This window comes from Astyanax mexicanus, chromosome 18, assembly GCF_023375975.1.
Source record: "Astyanax mexicanus isolate ESR-SI-001 chromosome 18, AstMex3_surface, whole genome shotgun sequence".
NCBI classification, from domain to species: Eukaryota; Metazoa; Chordata; class Actinopteri; order Characiformes; family Acestrorhamphidae; genus Astyanax; species Astyanax mexicanus.
In genome coordinates, this window is record NC_064425.1 from 42,054,531 (window position 1) to 42,078,330 (window position 23,800).

The following is a 23,800-nucleotide window of genomic DNA, read 5'->3' on the forward strand; positions in this document are numbered from 1 at the left end:
TCAAACTCAGTTAAATCATCTAAAATGCATAAATGCATTGAGTTGCTGCCATGTGATTGGCTGATTCGAAATTTGCATTAATAAGCAGTTGGACAGGTGTACCTAATAAACTAAAAAACTGAGGTGAGAACTGAGCAAGTTCTTACAAAAACAGAAAAAAGAGGATTCTCCGAAAAAAACCTAGGACTAGTGCATAAAAAGCTACAGTATATATATGTATATATATATATATATATATATATATATATATATATATATATACACAGACACTAACTATAATGCGCACACCACACATTTATCAAAGCTTTCGCCTCACTCTGAACCCACACATCAAGCAAACACCGCATCCCTCTCTCTCTCCCTCTCTCTCTCTCTCTCTCTCTCACGTATTTTGCATTCTAATACTGTCCTCCTCTCATCTTTTTTCTCCTGTCCTCACCTCAACTAATCTCATACATACTCTCCTCTTTTCTCTGCTGTTCATCTTTCTACGTTTCTCGAGTCCAAAACCAGCCCAGAACCCAGAACCTCATACTGACCCTCAACTTAACCTCAACCCACAACACAACCCAGAGACACACTGCAATCAGCACCACACACAACCCTGCTCCCTCACCCAGCGCACACTCACCAGGAGCAGCAGCCAATCAGACGCCAGGGTTCACCTGGAGAACTGCATAGAGCACTGACGCACTGACCCAGGACAGAGATATGGATTACAAAACCCATATTGAGGGGACATGGACACACACACACACACACACATCCATAACCATACCCACACACAAAGGGAAAACTCAGAAACTCCACCCAGATATAGACTTGAACCAAAGACCCCTTCTTTTTTCTTTTCACCTCTCTTCTTGTCTCTTCTCCGATAATTCTTTCATGTTTTTTCTATTCGTCTCTCGTCTCATCTCCTCTATTCCTTTTTTTCTTTCTTCATCTCACTTCTCTTTCTTTTTTCTCTTTCCACCTCTACTCTCATCTCTTCTTATCTCTTCTTGTCTTCTCTAATTCTTTATGTTCATCTATTTGCTCATCTCCTCTTTTCCTTTCTTTTTCGTCTTTTCACTCCTCGTCATGTGTTATCTTGTCTCTTCTCCTTTCTTCTAATCCTTTCATGTTTTTTCTCTTTGTCTCTCCTCTCATCTCCTCTATTCTGTTTTTTCTTTTCTTTCTTCATCTCACTTCTCTTTCTTTTTTCTCTTTTCACCTCTACTCTCATCTCTTTTATCTCTTCTTGTCTTCTCTAATCCTTTATGTTCATCTATTTTCTCATCTCCTCTTTTCCTTTCTTTTTCGTCTTTTCACTCCTCGTCATGTCTTATCTTGTCTCTTCTCCTTTCTTCTAAACCTTTCATGTTTTTCTCTTTGTCTCTCTTCTCATCTCCTTTTTTCCTTTATTTTTCCTCTTTTTATTTCTCTTCTTGTCTCATCTTGTCTTATCTTGTCTCTTCTCCTTTCTTGTAATCCTTTCATGTTTTTTTTCTCTTCATCTCTCTTCTCATCTCCTCTATTCCTTTCTGCTTTCCTTTCTTCACTTCACCTATCATCTCCTCTTTTTCTTTCTTTTTTCTTATTTCACCTTTCTTCCTGTCTCATCTTGTCTTATCTGGTCACTTCTTCTTTCATCTCATCCTTTCATGTTTTTCCTCTTTGACTCTTTTCTCATCTCCTCTTTTCTTCCCTTCTTTCCTCTTTTTTACCTCTATTCTCATCTCATTTTGTGTCTTTTCTCTGTTCTGTTCTCTTTGCCTTCTCTAATCCGTTCGTGTGTTTCTCTTCACCTCTTTTCTTGTTACATCTTGTTTTCTCTTTTTGTTCCTACTTGTCTCTCATCACTTCTCATTTTCTTTCTTCATTTCTCTCTTCACCTCTCTTCTTGTCTTCTCTTTTACCTTTTTACCTTTTTTCCATTTTCGTTCCACCTCTCTTTTCATTTCATCTCATCTTCTCATTTCCGTCTTTCTTTTCTCATTTTGCCGTCTCTTCTCATCTTCTCTTCTCTTTTCTTCTTTTCTTCCTTCAGCTGGCTTCTGATATCATCACCTCTCTTCTTGTCTTCTCTTTTCCTTTTTTCCATTTTCTCTGCACCTCTCTTTTCATTTTATCTCATCTTCTCATTTCCTTCTTTCTTTTCTCTTTTTGCCGTCTCTTCTCATCTCCTCTTTTCTTTTCTTATTTTCTCTGTTCACCTCGCTTCTGATCTCTTTCTTCTTGTTTAATGTTCTTTTCTTTTTTCTTTTTTCCACCTCTCTTTTCTTATTTCATCTCATCTCCTCTTTTCCTTGCTTGTTTTCTCTCTTTGACTTTCGTCTCATCTTATCTCGTTTCCTCTTATTCTTTTTTTTCTATGTTTATTTGATAAGTTTTTTTCTTCTTAAGTCTGTTCTCTTCTCTATTGTTATTTTCTGCTTTCCTCTTCTAATTTTCTCTTTATTTTGTCTCTTTTCCCTTCTCTTTTTCTTTCCCTCTTCTCATCCCTCCTCCTTTTCTCTTTTCTGCTGTTGAATGAAGTTGAAGGCACTGTGTGTGAATGGTCTCTGGTGAGGGTTAGTGTGCTGTAATATGTGATGAGAATATGGCGTCTCCTGATTAGCCCCGATTCCATCAGCCCGGGTTTTATCGTAACGTTTGCAGAGGGGCTGAGCCGTTAATTGAACGGCCAGCTGTTTTATTCTGGCCGCTGGACGTTTCCCTGCTGACCGCAGCTCACACCCCACACCGTCCACTGCAGCGTCCAGCTCTCCCTCTGAGCTACATAATCATCTGAATTATAAAAAATCTATCAGGATTCATTCCAAAATGTTTTTGTTCTCTGTCCTCTCAGGCGGATAAAAACTATTGATTTTGTTTCCTTTTTTTAAAAAAATGTGAACGTTTAAGAGTTATTAATGTGTCCACTCCAGTAGACAGCGTGCACTTCAGCTTTCAAATACAATTAATGATGATTAAAAAATAAATGTAAAAGAAAGAAATATATATTTTACGCCGTAGAACAGATCACTGTGTACTATTCTCTTCTCTAACTCTTCAGACTGAAAATAGAAACACTAATGTTCTCTTTCTATAAAAAAAAAAACACTCATTTAATCTGATTTACTCAGAAAAATTAGATATTTTTAGATTAATTTTTACCACACATAAATATCTCTCAAAAGCATGATGTCCACTTTTGTGCAAAGAAGGCTAATCATAATTTATTGCTTTTTCCTTTTTTACTGAAATCTATTTTGCAATTTTTGTTTGATTGAAAAGTTGAGAGGAATACAAAAGTTCTTGCCCATCAATCAGCCAGTTTCATTTACCAAGTTGCAATAATTGGCCACATGGTAGCACACTGCAGGACTATTAATAACCCATTAAAAAGAAAGTTATATAATTGCACTCATCAATCAGTAAAGAAATAGTGGCAAACAAAACGTTTTAAAGTCAGCAGGTTGTGTGGGATTGAAATCCTGTAGTATGAAAACAAGATAAGATAAAAAGTTACCAGTTAAAACTAGATCGCAGTTCCTGCAGAAACTGCAAGTGTTGCAATGGTGTCCATGGTGGCTACTAAGGTGCTGCTATGGTATTTGTGTTGGTTGCTAGGATGTTTCTAAGTGGTTGCTAGGTGGTTGCTAAGGTGGTGCTTTGGTATTTGTGTTGGTTGCTATTTTGTTTCTAAGCGGTTGCTAGTTGGTTTCTAAAGTGCTGCTAGGTGGCTGCTAAAGTGTTGCTATGGTATACATGGTGGTTGCAATGGTGTTGCTAAGTAATATATTTGCATAAATCAGATGGCTATGGCTATGGAAGACAGAACCGGAAGTTGGGCCGCCAATTTATTCCTATGGGCCAAATTTGTATGAACGAACTGAACAAAAACCACATATCGTATCATTTTATAAAACATCATTTTGGAAAGAATGCAATATGTTCTATTGGCCTTCCGAATTTTATTTTTGTATCTTAAAAATTGTGACCTACATGGGCGTGCACATTACTGCCAATTTATTTTTAATGAGCAAAAAAATCAGATATTAACAAAGTTTTATTGATAACCATATTTCTGATCAAAAAACTGTATGCAAGCAATTATGACGCACATTTTACAGAGTCTTTTTACAAGGAAAAGTAGGTTTTTCTATTTTATAAACTTAAGAAAAAATACGTTTTTCATTCAGTTTTTTAGTTATCTAGTTTTTCTCATTTGTTTTTCTTGATTTTCTGATCAAACTACTTTTGCTACCAGATGCAAAAAAAAAACATTTATATTTTTTATCTTTCTTGAAATTTGAATTGAAATTTGGATATATAATTGTTCTCCTAAATGTGATTTTAAAAATCAGTAACTATAGTAAACTTTTTGCCTCAATTTGTTAAAAGTTACTTTTGCACTACTGCACATGCTCAGTTTGACTCTTTAGTTTGAGCGGGGTCTACTAAGCAATTCTGCAGGGGTTTTCTGCATCTGATGTCGGTCACACAGGCTGCTGCTGCTTCTTGTAAGGTTTATATACTGTATGTGTTATATAATTAAGCAATTATATACTATAACATGCAATAATACACTATAACGTGTAATAATACTAATATAACGTGTTGGCTATAAACACTCTGTGAGTTAAAATAGTTTCATTGCTGTGCTGTTTGGTTTGTAAGCGCTGCATCGTTGCTAGGTTACCTGTATGTGGCGTAGTAATACATGGAGATTTTCGGTTACAGTGCATTACCAGCTGATAATGGTACTCATAGAACGCCTCTCAGCCAATCATTGGTCATAACTGTGGTATAATAGTCAACTATAGTCTGGTCTCTGTTTTCTGTTAATTTCCAGTTAATTATATTAACCCATTACATGAATTTGAATAATGTAAAATATCTGATTCTGACAAAACGTACAATATACATTTCCTAGAAGTTAAATTAGACCAATTAAAAACATAAAGTGAAATTTTAAGTAGGTGAGACTTAATATTTGAAGTTTTTGTACATATGAAAAGTGAATTGTCTGAACTAAAGATTTCTAATTTGCACAACTGTCTAGTTTTAATTACGTTTAATTACTTATAAGTTAGTGCTTTAGTGCAGTAAAGTTCCTAGAAATGTAAAACTTTTCCTACCTTTTCATTTGTATAGTTTTCTACCTAGTTCTTCTGCAACTGTTTCTGTAAAACTATAAATTAATAATTCATTTTAAAGCACAAATAAACTGTCCAGACGCTGAGCTGTCTGTGAGGGTACTGCTCGTCACAGCAGGTAATACCAGGTGCACGATGGCACCTCCAGTCCAACTTCACCAGTCAGAGCTCTGCGTCCAGATGGAGCAGAATTAATAACGTGGTTTAAAGCTGGATCAGACTGGAGCAGATTCTGTTCCTCTGTGTTTTATAAACTTTTATTTATTCATTTTCATTAATTCGGTACATCATTCATTCAACAATGTTTTTGTTTTTACTTTATCTTTCAAGTATTTAAACTATTTTAACTTTCCTCAATCCCTCCACCCAACTCTAAACATGCAGCCATCAGTTCCAAAAAAAAACAAACTTAAATACTTAAAATTATAAAATGATATTAAATAAAATAAAATAAATCAATGGAACTGAAACACCTGTCATCATTTTAGTGTGGAAGGTTTCATGGCTAAATTGGAGCAGCCTGGTGATCAATCTTCATTAATTGCACATTATTGCACCAGTAAGAGCTGTAAGAGTGTGAAGGTTCATTTATCAGGGTAAGAGCACAGTTCTGCTCAAAATATTGCAATACACACTATAACATTATGGGTGACATACCATAATAGTTCAAAAGAGGACAAATTGTTGGTGCACGTCTTGCTGGAGCATCTGTGACCAAGACAGCAAGTCTTTGTGATGCAGCATCAAGAGCCACGGTATCCAGGGTAATGTCAGCAAGATACCACCAAGAAGCGCCAACCACATCCAACAGGATTAACTGTGGACGCTGTAAGAGGAAGCTGTCTGAAAGGGATGTTCGGGTGCTAAACCTGGATTGTATCCAGTAAAAAACAAACAAAAAAAAAACACGGCTGATTAAATCACGACAGAATTCAATGTGCACCTCAACTCTCCTGTTTCCACCAGAACTGTCCGTCACCACAATCAATTATTGTGCTCTAAAACCTGGTGTTTCAGTTTCACTGTCCAACCCCTGTACATCTGCATGCCATCTGGAAAGTAAGTTAAAAAGGCACATTCTTATTTGGTAAATTAGAAGAAGATATGAGAAGGCATTAGAAGATCAGGTCTTAATTCTAAGAAATTTAATAAATTAATAAATGACTTTTTTTGTCTTTTAATCAATGAAAGCTCATTAATCCACATATATAAAGAAGGTCTGTCCCTCTGTTTAATAGCTGATGCACGTTCAGACGTCCCCTGTCTCCACAGGTACGCTGCCCTCTGGAATTGTTGGCACCCTTTGCTAAAGTTGTCAGACAGTAATGAGTCGGTGCTGGAGGCTGTAGAGTAACTGCAGTTAAATGTTAATCAGTTTTTTCTCTATTAAAATCACAGCGGGGTTCAGAGAACACGCCGATAACATGATAACAGCCCAACCCAGAACCGCAGAACCGCACCAGCAGAACCCGCTAAACCCTGAAGATCTGATACAGCTCTTCTATCTGAGAGCAGAGGAGATCTGTGCTTTTAATCCAGTATGAATCTGTAGTTTATTGTTTTAATCTAGTCTAAATCAGATTAACAGTGTGGCGGTAAAAAAAAAAATAAATAAAAATAATAATAATAATAATAATAATAATAATAATAATAATAATGTCAGAGTGTTCATCTGATTTAGACTAGATTAAAACAAAACAAGCTGCTGATTCATACTGGATTAAAAAAGGAACATGCTAGAATATTTGGTAACACTTTCTATGAATGTCATCTTTATTAGACGCTATAACTACATCCATAATATATTATAATGCATTATAAACATGGCTATAAATATTTATAAAAATGCATAACCCACTATAGCCATGTTTATTAAGCATTATGACTTGTGCTTATAATACATTATAAGCTATACTTATGATATACATGTTAAAATAGTTTATATCTATCGTTAATAATCCAGTCCTGCAATGAAAATGTCTGTCACTTTACTTAGAGCGCACAAAGACCTGTTATAATACATTATAATTGACTATAACTAATATTATATTTAAGACAAGTATAATTCATAAGAGGGTAAAAATGTATTTATAGCATTACTGTGGGTGTGTTTATAAGTTGGAAGCTGTTTTAGTCATGATACATAAAGTCTACAAGCTGGGACTGAGTTTCCTGGTATTGATGTATAACATGTTATAAACACAGCTATTAATGCATTATAATCACAGTTCATGATGCAGAATAAACATGGCTATGATGAATTATAATTTTTTATAAATATGTATAGCCATGTTTATAATGCCTTATGAATGCATTATAATGTGTTATGAATATGTTTATAGAGTCTTATAGAGATGACATTCATAGAAAGTGTTACCGAATATTTTTTGTTTGTAAAATCTGCAAAATTGAGTAGACTCCACAGTAGGACACTATGAATTGTGGACTGGTTTTAATCCAGTATGAATTTGCACAGGCTGTAGTTTCAAATCAGTATAGGTCAGCATATGAATTTTGAATCCACTATGAACCTGAACAGTATAATTCTTACAGTCTGACAAAAGCAATTGTGATCTAGTTTTAATCCAGTATGAATCTGCAGTGTGTAGTTTCAAATCAGTATGAATCAGCAGTATATGTGGTTTTAATCCACTATGAAACTGCACAGTATAATTCTTACAATCTGACACTAACAACTGAGGTTTTAATCCAGTATGAATCTACAGAGTATATAGATTATATAGTCTGATACTAAGAATTGTGGAGTGGTTTTAACTCATTATGAATTTGTAGAGTGTTTCACTTTAATCCAGTATGAATCTGTAGAGTGTATTTTTAATCCAGTATGTATTAGCAGTGTGTATAGATTCTACAGTCTGAGAATGCCGCCTCTAGATTGTTTTAATGCAGTTTAAATCTGGAGCATGTGCGATTTTAATCCCGTATAAAAATCTGCACAGTATAATCTGTACAATTTGACACTAAAAGCTGAGGTTTTAATCCAGTATGAATCTACAGAATGTATAGATAATACAGTCTGACAATACGATTTGTGGAGAGGTGAGAGTGTTTAATTTTAACTCACTATGAATCTGTAGAATGTGTAATTTTAATCCAGTATGAATTTGCAGTGTGTGTAGATTCTACAGTCTAACAGAACAGTCTTTGGAGTGTTTTTAATCCAGTTTAAATCTAGAGCATGTGTAATTTTAATCCAGTATGAATCTACAAAGTGTATAGATTCTATAGTCTGACACTAAGAATTGTGGAAAGGTTTTAACTCATTATGAATCTGTAGAGTGTGTAATTTGAATCCAGTATGAATCTGTAGAGGGTGTAATTTTAATCCAGTATGAATCTACAGAGAGTATAGATTATACAGTCTAACACTGTAAGAATTGTGGAAAGGTTTTAACTCATTATTAATCTGCAGAATGTGTAATTTGAATCCAGTATGAATCTGTAGAATGTGTAATTTTAATCCAGTATGAATTGGCAGTGTGTGTAGATTCTACAGTCTAACAGAACAGTCTTTGGAGTGTTTTAATCCAGTTTGAATCTGGAGCATGTGTAATTTGAATCCAGTATGAATCTACAGAGTGTATAGATTATACAATCTAACACTAAGGATTGTGGAAAGGTTTTAACTCATTATGAATCTGTAAAATGTGTAATTTTAATCCAGTATGAATCTGTAGAGTGTGAAATTTTAATCCAGTATGAATCTACAGAGTGTTTAGATAATACAATCTGACAATACGATTTGTGGAGAGGTTGTAACTCATTATAAACTTGTAGAGTGTTTAATTTGAACTCATTATGAATCTGTGGAGTGTGCAATTTTAATCCAGTATGAATTGGCAGTGTGTGTAGATTCTACAGTCTAACAGTACAGACTCTGGAGTGGTTTTAATCCAGTTTAAATCTAGAGCATGTTTTTAATCCAGTATGAATCTGTAGAGTGTGAAATTTTAATCCAGTATGAATTTGCAGTGTAGATGTGTAGATTCTACAGTCTGACAGTACCGCATTTGGAGTGTTTTTTTAATCCAGTTTAAATCTGGAGCCTGTGGGATTTTAATCCAGTATAAATCAGCAGCATAGGTCATGTTAATCCAGTATGAATCTGCAACATGTCATTTTAATTACCCTCCCAGAGAGAGTGAAGCAGGTCTGGCCTTTTGTTTTCTCAGACCTGTGGCTGTGGAATCAGTGAGAATCGAACCTCCAGAGATTTAGACCACTTGGTCTTAAATGCGGTATGAATCTGGATTATATTGTGTAGTGTGAACATGTTTTCACTCTTTGATGTTTCATGTTTTCAGGGGATGGCCGGGGCTCAGAGGGAGGGAGTCGGAGTGGAATGGATTTGAGATGTTTTGGGTTTTGCTCTGCAGATCCAGCGCATGAATAAATGCAGGAACTCTGGAGCTGGACGGGACGGAGCTACAGGACCTGCTGAGCTCACCATAACTCTGAGCGTCCTTCCCCACTCCACAGCTTCACTTTAACCTCACGTCACGTCTCTCATTAAATCTGCCTTCCTTCACCTCCGCCACTCTCCCCACCCTCCACACCTCCACACTGTAAAGCCCTTAACCTTCAGAGATCTGCAGGCGGAGGTCTCGCTTTAGTCTCGCTTTATTGATATACAGGACGTTCCCATAAAGCAGATCTAAAGAAGAACAAGACACTCGGGATGTTTCCCAAATCAAGCCATACTCCCTCATTTGCAGTGCGTTTGCTATTGTTGTGACATCACAATACAGCGTTCTTCTGTTTTTGCATTTTGTCATACTTACCATATTTTACGCACAATAAGGTGCACTGGATTCAAATGTGCAATATCAATAAATCAATAATCTATTTAATAAACAATCAACAATCTATTTTCTGGTCTATTTTCATACATAACTAAACAAAACTGTAATTTAAAAAAAATACAGAGTTCATTATATATATATGGATATATATATATATATATATATATATATATATATATATATATATATATATATCAGAGTTCATTATATATATATCGGCTTTCATTATATATATATCAGAGTTCTATATATATATATATACATATATACATATATCGGCACAGGGAGACCAACTAACAGACGGGATTAACACAGCCGTGACAGACGTGTAAACGCACAAGAACCGACAAACTAACACTAATGACAGAGACGCTTAAATACACACACAAGGCGGGAAAGAGAACAGGTAACACCTGGGGACTGACTAATGAGGGGCGGAGCTACAAATGGACACAGGTGAGTGGAAAAACACCAGGGAAGAAACACAGAGAAGCCGGGTCACGTGAGAATAACAGACATGAGAATAGACAGAAAACAGGCAAAAGATGTGACAAGCATTCATTATATATATATATATATATATATATATATATATATATATATATATATATATATATATCAGAGTTCATTATATATATCGGCTTTCATTATATATATATATATCGCTTTCATTATATATATATATATATATATCACTTTCATTATATATATATCGCTTTCATTATATATATATATATCGGCTTTCATTATATATATATATCGGCTTTCATTATATATATATCAGAGTTCATTATATATATATATATATATATCAGCCTTTATTATATATTTCCTGTTTGGCTTGCCATAATATATATATATATATATCGCTTTCATTATATATATCAGAGTTCATTATATATATTTCAGCATTAATTATATATATATATATATCAGGGTTCATTATATATATATATATGTATATCAGCTTTTATTATATATTTCCTGTTTGGCTATATATAGTCAAACGAACGCTGGATGTTAATCTACAAAGATCTCTCTCCTGAAAACTGTTTATTTGGGTGAGTAAAGCGCTTCTGTTTATTTACAGTAAGCTGAGATTTCCACTAAGACTGGTTGCACTAGCATTAGCATTAGCAGCTAACAGCTAGCACTAGCGCCAGTTAATGGCTAATGCCAGCCGACAGCGCTACACTGAGAAACCTCGAGTGTTCCAGTGAGACAGGGTGATCTTAGCTAGCGGTTCGTCCCACATACAGTAGCTGTCTAATATACTTACCTCTGAGCTGTGAAAGAGCTAGCGCTACATTTTTTCAATTATGAAACAAACTTTTAGAAATAAAAGTAAAAATATAAAAAGCACTTTTTAAAATATTTAATTTATTAATAGGATAAAACTACATTTAAAGAACTGCAGGTCTCCCTCGCCTCAGTTAAGATCAGTGTTAATGATTCAATTTGTTAAACTGTCTCCATGAGAGAGTTTTAAGGTAAAAACTGAAGCTAGCTATGGCAGTTTATTGACCCAATTTATTAACTTTGTCAAGGTACCAGTGTTTTTATTCTAAAGTAAAATTAATCATCTTTCACTATTGATAATTACCAATAAAAGCATGTGATAAAACTCTAAAGTGAGAGTATTATTCTAGTGAAAAGTTGAAAAACAGCGGTTTACCTTCAATAGCGAAGGGCTTTCCTACGGTCAGCAGTTTACAGTCAGCGTCTATAGAAACCTCGTAGTCCAGCAGGGCTTTATCCATGATGAACGCGTCCAACTGAGCTGGATCTGTCCTTCAACACAACAAGAGCAGAGTGGTTAGACACACAGGAACGCTGAACAGTGTTATTCGGTGTTAGGAAGTGTTTAGGAGTGAATAGCTCTGTCTTACAGTGTTTGGCAGTGATCCGGGTTTATATGGTAGTGTTAGGCTGTGTTGTACAGTGTTCAATGTTTAAATGGTAGTGTTCGGTTGTGTTTCACAGTGTTAAGCAGTGTTCAGGGTTTGTATGGTAGTGTTTGGTTGTGTTTTACAGTGTTAGACAGAGTTCAGGATTATATGATAATATTTGGTTGTGATTTACAGTGTTTGGCTGTGTTTTAAAGTGTTCGGTAATGTGAAAAAGTGTTGGACAGTGTTTGGCAGTGTGTAAAAGTGTTGGACAGTGTTAGGCAGTGTGTAAAAGTGTTGGACAGTGTTTGTTAGTGTTTGGCAGTGTGTAAAAGTGTTGGACAGTGTTTGGCAGTGTGTAAAAGTGTTGGACAGTGTTAGGCAGTGTGTAAAAGTGTTGGACAGTGTTTGTTAGTGTTTGGCAGTGTGTAAAAGTGTTGGACAGTGTTTGGCAGTGTGTAAAAGTGTTGGACAGTGTTTGGTAGTGTTTGGCAGTGTGTAAAAGTGTTGGACAGTGTTTGGCAGTGTGTAAAAGTGTTAGACAGTGTGTACAAGTGTTGTAAAAGTGTTGGACAGTGTTTGGTAGTGTTTGGCAGTGTGTAAAAGTGTTTGACAGTGTGTACAAGTGTTGTAAAAGTGTTGGACAGTGTTTGGTAGTGTTTGGCAGTGTGTAAAAGTGTTAGACAGTGTGTACAAGTGTTGTAAAAGTGTTGGACAGTGTTTGGTAGTGTTTGGCAGTGTGTAAAAGTGTTTGACAGTGTTTAGCAGTGCTGTGGGATGTTTTGGATTGTGTTCATGGTTGTATGGGTGTGTTTGGCAGTGTGTAAAAGAGTTGTAAAAGTGTTGGACAGTGTTTGGTGCTGTTTGGCAGTGTGTAAAAGTGTTGGACAGTGTTTGGCAGTGTGTAAAAGTGTTGGACAGTGTTTAGCAGTGCTGTGTGATGTTTTTGATCGTGTTTATGGTTGTATGGGTGTGTTTGGCAGTGTGTACAAGCGTTGTAAAAGTGTTGGACAGTATTAGGCAGTGTGTAAAAGTGTTTAAAAGTGTTTGGCAGTGTGTAGAAGTGTTGTACAGTGTTTGGCAGTGTGTAGAAGTGTTTAAAAGTGTTTGGCAGTGTGTAGAAGTGTTGTACGGTGTTTGGCAGTGTGTAGAAGTGTTGTACAGTGTTTGGCAGTGTGTAGAAGTGTTGTGCGGTGTTTGACAGCGTTTGGCAGTGTTTTCTCAGAGCCGTAGCCGTTGGTGTTTTCAGTGTTGGGTTGGTAGACGGACAGTGGGCTGCTCAGTTGTGTGAGGCAGGCTTGTGTCGGGGGCTGTTGGGCTGGAGTGTGAGGAACTGCACTAAAGAGAGTTTGGGACTCTGCCATCTGTACAATTCCATTATCCTGCGTTCCCCAGACAGCCCAGCAAATCTATTTCCATTTCACCTCCCGACGGACCGGATTTAGAAACAATCTCCATATTTACTGTGATGTAAACAGGAAACAGCGCAGGGATAACATGTTTACTCATTTATACACCAATCAGTGACCTGCTTTACCACCTGCAGGAGGAGAGCTGCTGTAGGGCTCTATACTCAGGATGAGTTTACTTTTATCTCTTTATTGTCTCCTTTTTCACAGTAGAGATATATTTGTGATTTTGTTTGTTTATGATATTTTTTTTCTATTTGTTTGTATGCTTTTGTGTTTTAAAAAAACATATTTCTGCTTATTTTATTAGGCTCTAGTTATGAATATTGAGATTTTTGGTCCATTTTGGTCTCATTAACCATTTAACATCAATACTAAGAAAAGTTGAGTTTTCCATGAATTATTGTTTAATTCTTTTCCATGAAACATTTTTATCTGTCCCTGCAGTCTTATTTATAGAATTTTTTTATAGAATTTTGATTTTCAAATTATCCATTTAACTGGTTGACCTGCCCCTTGCTTTCAGGTATTAAAGAAAAAAAAAATACTGTGTTACTGTTTTATTCACCATAAATACAATATGCCTTTAACTACAGCCTCATAAAGCATCTTAGGGCCCTGTTTTACACCCTGCACAAGTTGCATCATGATGCTCATCGCTATCTTACAGTCCATTTTCATGCCTTCTGCTTGTATCCTTTAAATAACAACAGTGTGTGTCTGAATATATCTGGTGTATGGCTATCTTGGCAACGGAAAGCACAGGTGCGCCACTGACTGAATACAACCTATGCAGACGTCAACAGTCAGACGGGCATTTCATTCATCTTGGCAGTGAATTTCTCCACACAGCTGCATGCCCAACATTTACACAAACGTTTACCCGGCTTGTTACACACACATGGACACGCAGCAGTGCACAAACATTAACATTAAACAGAAGACAAAAGAGAAAAAACATCACCTGATCGCGTTTTTCTTTACCAAAAAAATGTTGGACGCATCCAGGTAGTTGCATAGGATTATTGAGGGTGTGTTTATAAGTTGGAAGCTTTTTTAGTCATGATAAAGTCTGCAAGCTGGGACTGAGTTTCTTGGTGTTGATGTATAACATGTTATAAACACAGCTATTAATGCATTATAATCACAGTTCATGATGCAGAATAAACATGGCTATGATGAATTATACATTTTTATAAATATGTATAGCCATGTTTGTAATGCCTTATGAATGCATTATAATGTGTTATGAGTATGTTTATAGAGTCTTATAGAGATGACACTCATAGAAAGTGTTAGCGAAACCTTTGACTGGGATTCCCAGCACCTTGTTTTCTATCAATCAATTAAGTGTAACGTTGACTTAAATACTCAGCTCTATATCTTGTGTTTTTATTAATATTGAACTTTCTGAACATGCCCCTCTGGTTTATATGAAGACAGGAAACAGATGCACTCTAAGGATTGTGGGATTGTCATTGGAACGATGCCAAAAAAAGAGGTTGAGACTTTTATGCAAATGAGAGGGTTGCATAAACGGATTGTTGAAAGGTGGCACGCTGCATTTCATCAGGCGTTGCATCCATATTCAAACCACACAGGAAGAAACGAGTGTTGGGACACTGGAGGAGGAGGTAGAGAGGAGAGTGGAACCTGTTTAAAAAACGCCGTTTGTTCTTTTCTCACCTGCATTTCATCAGGAGATCGGTGAACCTGCCGTCACCCCTGTGCAAACCCTCAACTCTAAACTACTAAATCTGCCGCCGCCCGTCTGACCTGCTGAGGAAAGTGATTGGCTCTGCTGTAGAGACATCTTTATCCACAGAGAGGGTGAGGACTTTTTCCCTGAAGAGTGAAGAGAATCCTAATTCCATCCTGTGTAAAAGTCAAAGTAGAAAATAGCATTTTTTTTTTCAAAAGTAGAAGAAGTTCTGAAGTTCTAGAAACTTCTGAAAATATTAAGCAAAATATTTGTTGTGTTAATCAGACACAGTATATAAATGATGTAATACAGGTGTGGTCTGATTACCCTTGTAAAAAAAAAAAAGTGTATTTAGTACTGTATATATTTTTTAAAAGTATGCTTAACATGGAAAACGACATACTTTTTAAAAAATACATAAATAAATACATACTTAAATACATACTAAACAAACTATTTTGAAGCAACGTATGGCAACATAAGTATATTTCGATTGTTATTAAACTATATTTAAATACAATATAAAAGCATATTCTTCTACCTAAGAAGATTTAGGTATGTGCTTTTTTTTAATCATTTTTAATACACTTGAAGTATATTGTAAATATGGTACTTCGTGCATTGATGCACATATTGTGTACACCTTAATGCGACTGGGTATTAAATGAAAAAAAAAAAAACTATATCTAATTTAAAGCATATTGCTAAAAAATACATTTTATGGAAATACAGAGAAAGTATATGTAATGTATATTTTCTTAAATTACACTAAATTCTTTACCCAGTTTGAATTTGAATTTTTAATGCTCTTAAGTTTACTTCCTTTTTACATAGGCACCATGCATGTGGAGTGTGGAGGAGGAATATTTTTAACTTTTTTATTTATATTTTTTATGTCAAACTCAAAACGCATCTGCTTCATTTGCCAAGCAGCCATCCTAGTTCCCAAGAAGTGTAACGTCAAGAGGAATCGAACAGTGCACATTTCCACCCAAAAGTGAGCTCAGGAGGAGAAAAGTGAATTGGAATTGGAATCAGCAGCTACTGTCTAAAGTAGGTAAACCTGACTGACACTATTCAGTGTAAATCATCAGAATAGGCGTGTGAATCACCCTGTATTGCTGACAACATCAACATTCAAGCTTTCAAAAAATGAGGCCTGGTAGAGCACGATGGCCTGTCCACTGGAAAAGTAGATATCAGGCCAGAAAGGTGTGGGCACCTCACAAGAAAGGCAGAATCAAAGTGCTCACCACCAGGAATTGTATAATATTTTATAAGGCTATTTTGTTGGGGAGGCGTGTTTCACATGTAAACAATGTAAAAATACAGGCTGTTTTCAGTTGGAGATTTCTGGCGACTGGTTTCATGTAGATGGTTGTAAATTTGCGTGCAGGTAGTTAAAGTAATACTAAAGAATATGAGTTGATTAGTTGGTCGGTGTGTTTAGAATATTTTACGCCTTTAAGCATTCTACTTTACATAGTCAGAATGGGCCCGCCGATGGGCCCGCTAGAGGGCGCTTCTGCAGTGAAAACATTCTGATCGAAGGTTGTGAATCATAGAATATTCTGATGTCGTGATTTATGTGAATGTGATTGCGTTTTGTCAGTGTTGGATTGGAAGACCAAAAATAGGGAAGTACCGCAACGTAATCCATTTATTTTAGCAGAGTAACTGTAATCTGATTACCACTTACTGAAGCAGTAACTGTAACGGATTACAGTTACTCATAATTTGTAATCTGATTACGTAACGCCGTTACATGTAATCCGTTACTTCCCAACACTGAACATTTGCCATACTAGCTGAGACACAACTGCTTGTCACATTTTACAGCAATCCATCCAGAAACATAATCATCTGCGACTAATATTATCAGAGCACCAATTTCAGCGAGCAAATTTTACTCCCAGCGCAACTCCCAGACTGTTCTCATACAGAGTTCCCCAATGGTGGAACAAACTACCTTCCACTACCAGATCAGGAGAATCTCTCACTATCTTTAATAAACTCCTGAAGACAGAGCTCTTCAAAGAGCACTTACTCTCCTAACACCTCTAACTAACTACCTTCTACTACCAGACCAGGAGAATCTCTCACTATCTTTAATAAACTCCTGAAGACAGAGCTCTTCAAAGAGTACTTACTCTCCTAACACCTCTAACACAGTAACTACTTCTAACCTCATTTCCTTCTTCTTCTCCTTCACTCCTCTATCCTATTATTCCCCTTTGTCCTCCTTTTATCCCTATCCAAAGATGTTTTTCCTTTAAACTTATTTTATATTGTACTTGACTATTGTAAGTCGCTTTGGACAAAAGCGTCTGCCAAATGTAATGTAATGTAATGTAATGTAACTCATTTCACTATAAACCAAAAACTGACTAAAAGGCTTTTAGTGCATTTGGGAACCAAACCCCTAATTTGTGTCCGAACGTTCAGCTTGTCTTGTATTTACAGAGGGCTTTTAACATGGCCAAGGGTCTCGAGAAAGACTGAGAGCTAATGGAGAAATATTTAGACCCACTTAGAGACGGAAAGAATGAAAGACCAGCAGGCAATGAAAAAAAAAACACAGTTAATTATTTTACCCTGGAATTAAAAATAAAAAAAAAAAACGAGGTGATGGATTTGTCTCCTAATCAGCTCCTTCGCATTAGAAAGTCCCGTTTCGCTGCATGCAGGGTGAATAATTGCGATTCTGGCAGATAGAACTGTTATATAAGCAGCAATTCTGCAATATCTGACAATAAAACCTGCAGAGAAAACCAATCTGACAGGAAGGTAGCCGCGGGTTTTGGCTGGCGCTGTGCAGGTTTTCACCGGGGAAGTGAGCAGTAAAGATGCTGACCGTGTTATCCGTCTCTAGAGACGTGAGCCGGGGAGGTTTTGACACGAGACGGGAAAAAAAAACAGCATCAGTCATAAAACGGAGGGAAAGGGCAGAAATATTTTATTAAGAGAGAGAGAGTGAGGTAGAGAGATAGCAAAAGAGAGAGAGAGAGAAAGAAAGAGACAACAAGAGACAGAGAAAGAGAGAGAAATGAGAGACAATGAGAGAGGACATGAAAGCAACCAATTAAGAGAGACGGTTAAAGATACAGCAAATGAGAGAGACATAGAGAGGACATGAAATCAATTGATTGAGAGAGACGGTGAGAAATGGTGTGATAAAGTGAGTGAGACAGCAAGAAAGGGTGAGACAGACAGAAAGAGAGAGTGAGAAAGTCGGGAAAAAAAAGCATGCGAGAGAGCAAATTAAACACAGCGTCAGGGACAAATAAAGAGAGGGAGAGAGACAGAAAGAGAGAGTGAGAGAGACAGCAAATTAAAGAAAGTGTGAAGGACAGAAAGAGAGAGTGAGAAAGACACTGAAACGGACAGAAACAGAGAGTGAGAGAGACAGCAAATCAGAGACAGTGAGAGAGACAGCAAGAGAGACAGAAAATGAGAAACAGAAAGAGAGACAGTGTAAGAGGGTGTGAGTGATAGATTGAAAGAAATAGTAAGAGAGACAGCAAGAGAGACAGCAAATAAGAGACAGTAATAGAGAAAGTAAGAGAGATAGCAAATGAGACACAGTGAGAGAGACATCAAGAGAGACAGGAACTGACAGCCAACAAGAGAGACAGCAAGTGAGGGAGAAAAAAAGAGAGAGAGAGACAGTGAGCGATAGATTAAGAGAGACAGTGAGAGAGACAGTGAGCGATCGATTAATAGAGAGAGAGACAGTAAGAGAGAGTGTGAGCTATAGATTCAGAGAAACAGAGAGAGACAGTGAGAGAGAGTGTGAGATTATAGATTCAGAAAGACAGAGAGAGACAGTGAGCGAGAGTGTGAGCTATAGATTCAGAAAGACAGAGAGAGAGAGACAGTGAGAGAGAGTGTGAGCTATGGATTCAGAGAGACAGAGAGAGAGACAGTGAGAGAGAGTGTGAGCTATAGATTCAGAAAGACAGAGAGAGAGAGAGAGAGAGACAGTGAGAGAGAGTGTGAGCTATATATTCAGAAAGACAGAGAGAGAGACAGTGAGAGAGAGTGTGAGCTATGGATTCAGAAAGACAGAGAGAGAGACAGTGAGAGAGAGTGTGAGCTATGGATTCAGAGAGACAGAGAGAGAGACAGTGAGCGATCAATTAAGAGAGAGAGACAGAGACAGTAAGAGAGAGTGTGATAGTGATAGATTAGGAGAGACAGAGAGAGAGACAGGTAGCAAGAGAGTGATAGATTAATAGAGAAAGAGAGAGAGAGACAGAATATGATGGATTGAGATACACAGAGAGAGTAACCATAAGAGAGGGCTAAACCGATGGATTGAGAGAGACAGAAAGAGAGAGAGACAGTAAGAGAGAGTGTGATAGTGATAGATTAGGAGAGACAGAGAGAGAGACAGGTAGCAAGAGAGTGATAGATTAATAGAGAAAGAGAGAGAGAGAGACAGAATATGATGGATTGAGATACACAGAGAGAGTAACCATAAGAGAGGGCTAAACCGATGGATTGAGAGAGACAGAAAGAGAGAGAGACAGGTGAAGAAACAATGCGCGAGAGCAGTAGAGTGAGGTGGTTGTATACTCTGGGGGGGATGTTGGGTCTCCTCTATAGGGAACCTCTGGTCTCCTGTGGTGGGTTTATTGGATCGGGTGGAGGTTTGGAGGGAGGTGTTGGGGTGGTGTTTCTCTCAGGGGTGAACAGATACAGGATTAGGGGTTTGGGGATTACAGGAGCAGCTGCTCTCTCCGTCCGTCGCTCTCTCGTTCACACTGCTTTTGTCTGAGAGCAGAATCACTGTGACTCCTCTAATTCCTCCTTCAGGACGGAGAGAGCGATCCGACACGCTCCCCGGGGTAAATCCATCCCTAAGAGCTCTTAAAGGAATAGTCTGTCAGAAACAATACAGCCCTCCATCTCTCTAAACTCTCGCTCTAAACTCTCGCAACAAAAAAAAACAGAGCTTCTGTAAAAAACAGGAAACCTGGATCTGCAAATAAAAGGATCTAGGAAAGTTTCTCTACATACTTTATTATTCTTCTTCTTTCATTCTGTTCTTCAATACTCCAAAACCACCACAGAGCAGCTATTAGTATTATTTGGATGGTGGATCATTATTCTCAGCACTGCATTGAGTAACATTGATTAGCACTGATTAGCATGGTGGTGGTGTATAAGGTGTTACTGTGTGTTCTGCTGGTACAGTAAGTGGATCAGTCAGTCCTGATGTTGTCTGTCTGCCTGCCAAAGACTCAACTTCCCAGAATGCACCTGCACCTAACCTCATGGACACGCCTGATCACGAGATGCTTCGTCGTTCTAACTCTCCAGCCTTCTAATCATTCACACCTGATCCTCCTAGTATAAATAGCTACATGTTTCTGTTCCATGTTGCCCGGTATTGAATCTATTTTCATAGCTCTTCTACCTAGCGTTTTCTTTGTTCTCTTTTTTTGTTATTTTTGACCACTCTTTTGCTCTTTTGCTTGTTGTTGGATAGTTAACTTATTGCTGACCTTATTTTGTATTTGGACTACCCCTTTGCCTTGTCTTTGGCTTTGGTTCAACTCAAAGATCTCTGTTTGAACGTACAGCTCAGGAAAAGAAATAAGAGATCACTCTGATTTTGCTATTTATAGGTTTATGTTTAGTAAAATGAAAATTGTTGTTCTATTCTATAAACTATAGACAACATTTCTTCCAAATTCCAAATAAAAATACTGTCATTTAGAGCATTTATTTACAGAAAATGAGAAATGGCTGGAATATCAAAAAAGATGCAGAGCTTTCAGACCTCAAATAATGCAAAGAAAACAATATTTGGTGGAATAACCCTGTTTTTTAATCACAGTAGTTTTCATGCATCTTGGCATCATGTTCTCCTCCACCAGTCTTACACACTGCTTTTGGATAACTTTATGCTGCGTTACTCCTGGTGCAAAAATTCAAGCAGTTCAGCTTGATTTGATGATCAGCTTGTGATCATCCATCTTCCTCTTGATTATATTCCAGAGGTAAAATTTAATTTGGTAAAATCAAAGAAACTCATAATTTTTAAATCAGCTCTCATTTTTTTTTCCAGAGTTGTATATGTGCCCACAGATCAGCCAACTCAAAACAGTTAATGTTTCAGGCCGATTAGTTTCTCTTTCTTGTTTTCTGGATTTCACAGACATATTTGGTCTCTTTCCAGCTTCTGCCAGAGTGTCTGTATGTTAGTTTGTAAAGAATGAACCAGTAGTCCTTGTAGAACTGTTAGAACTAAAGGTCGGAAAGCAGGTCGCAGTTCTCGCGAGCGTTGGTCGCGGCCGCCTCGGAAAACTTACAGAGTCTGGTTTGAGCTCAGAGGAGCTCCGGCACAGACACGAGAGCACCCCTATTCCTCCTATTAGACCTCAATGCAGCGCTGCAGCGAGTTTAAAGCTGTAATTTTACTTCTTTAAAAAGATCAAAAATCAAGGAAATCCTACCTAGTGCTGCTTTAACCCTTGTGTGGTGTTCGGGTCTGTGGGACCCGTTTTCATTTTTCATCAAATGATACAAAAAATATTTTTTTTCTAACTCAAACTCATTGGCATCGGCTCATTTTTTGTGAAAAACATATATCAAAACACATTTTCGATAAACATACACTGTACACCCCCCCCCCACACACACACACACACATTTATATTACATACAGTATGTTTTTTTCCAAGGGCTAATAAACATTGCTTCATTTGTAAATTTGAAACTAAACAAATTTTCTACTCATATCTTGAGTTTAATTCATTTTCTTTTACATTTTATTAAAAAACTAATAAAAAAAAGAGTAGCACTTTTTGAAAGAAATGTAACATAAGAAAGGTAAAGGGCAAATATTAACCATGTAAGCTGTTTATATTGCTTGCAATTTAGGTGAAGCGAGCATGTGTAAAGCATTTTAATGTAGAATTGCTTAATTTTGCTGAATTAAATACAAGTAACAAAGTAAACGAGTAACAAAAATATGAACACCACACAAGGGTTAATTAATGTTTAGAGCATCATCATCGCCATGAGGAAGAACAGACCACTAGAACATCAGGTATCTCCAAACTCGTCTGGTGGCTGACTCCTCACTGAGGATCTATAGTTATACATGTTTCAGTAGGTCCGTATATATCTCAGTGCTGAAGAACACCGCTGCGCTCCTGTTGAGTCCCAGAGCCGTTCCTGCAGGCCTGTTCCGCTGCCCACCGGCTCCGATACCCTCCAATTCCTCCAGGATCCAGAGCGTTAAATCTGAACGCTGTGAGGAGCTCAGTATTCCTGCAGCTTCCTGATAAACCGATCACATGGGCAGGAAATACACTAAACACTGAACTTCCTGCCACTGACTGCACTTTTACTATCAGATCAGAAATACCAGCTGCTATCTACAAACACTCACTCCTCAGAACAGCATGGAGAGAGTGGAGGGGTTTGCTGGATAAAGACAATTCTGCTTTTTTGAAAAGTAGGAATTATATCCATAATCCATTAAAACTTTGAAAAAAATTCTAATTCAAATTCTTAGATATTCTTATTCTTATCTAAATTCTACTAAATTCTACATGAATCAAAAATGTAATTAAAACATATTTGGCCCCTTACAGATTTCTTTTGTTTTAGCTTTTTTTTGTCATACTGATATCTTTCTGATTATCTAACAAACTGAGCTAATAAAATAATATAAAAAAGCACTTTTAAATGACCATTTTATTTATTCAAAGAAAATAAAAAAGTATCCAAAAAATTTATCCCTGTGTGTTAAATTAAAGTGTTAAATGTGATTAATCCCACTTTTGGGAAAAAAAGGTTAATTTCACTACTAACCACAATCAGGCCTGATTACTGTCAGACCTGTAGAATCAAGAAATCACTTATAGTATAATAGAACCTGTCTGACAACATGAAGCAGAAAAAAAGATCTCAAAAAGCAGCACATTATTATTATGCCCCCATCTGAAGAAGTAAAGAAAAAAAAAACATGTCATTGATCATCTATCAGTCTGTAAAAGGCTATTAAATCATTTCTAAAGCTTTGGGACTCCAGAGAACCACAGTGATCCACTATTATTATTCACTAATGGAGAAAAAACATGGAACACTGGTGAACCTTCCCAGGAGTGACCAGCCGACCTACAGAAATTACTCCAAAAGGGCATGAACAACTCATCCAGGAGATCCCAAAACAACCAAGAACAACATTTAAAGAACTGCAGGATCTCACTCGCCACAGTTAAGATCAGTGTTAATGATTCATTAATAAGAAAGAGAGACTGAGTGAAAATGGTCTCCATTTTACCAACTAACACCAAAAACAACACGACCACCCGTCCCACATTTACCAACAAACATCCTGATGATCTCCAGGACTTTGGGTAAAAATTCTTTGGACTGACGAGACAAAAGTGGAGATTTTTAGAAGGTGTGTGTCTCATTACAACTGGCGTAAAACTCATCAAAACACATAATTTTAGAAAAAGAACATCATACTGAATGTAAAACATGGTGGTGGTAGTGTGATGGTCTGGGGCTGCTGTGCTGTTCTAATATATTCAGAAAGACACTCCAAATTCCTACAGTAATATCATTTAAAACGTACATGATTAATGCAAAAAGTGATGCACCAGCACTGGATACGAGGCAAGGCTCAACAATATATGCAGGACATCCTGCAGCCACATTTGTTTCCTCTAATGTCAGGGCTTCCAACTGGTATTTTTTTTCAGCAGGATAATGCTCACCAACACAAAGCAAGGGTTTCTCCAGGAGTGTCTCCACCAGACTGCAACACTTTCTTCGCCTGTCTGGATTTATTGTCAGGTTTATTGTCAATCAAGCATTTTTAGGA

General features: G+C 37.0%; 1 protein-coding gene across 1 annotated transcript in view; it reads right to left on the reverse strand.

The window, feature by feature from the left end:
- Nucleotides 1-23,800, reverse strand: part of grin3ba (glutamate receptor, ionotropic, N-methyl-D-aspartate 3Ba) — a 149,984-nt gene that overhangs the window by 31,124 nt on the left and 95,060 nt on the right. The window contains exon 6 of the mRNA XM_022668924.2: nt 11,625-11,740. Within this exon, the coding sequence (XP_022524645.2) occupies nt 11,625-11,740 (116 nt within the window). The remainder of the gene's footprint in view (nt 1-11,624; nt 11,741-23,800) is intronic.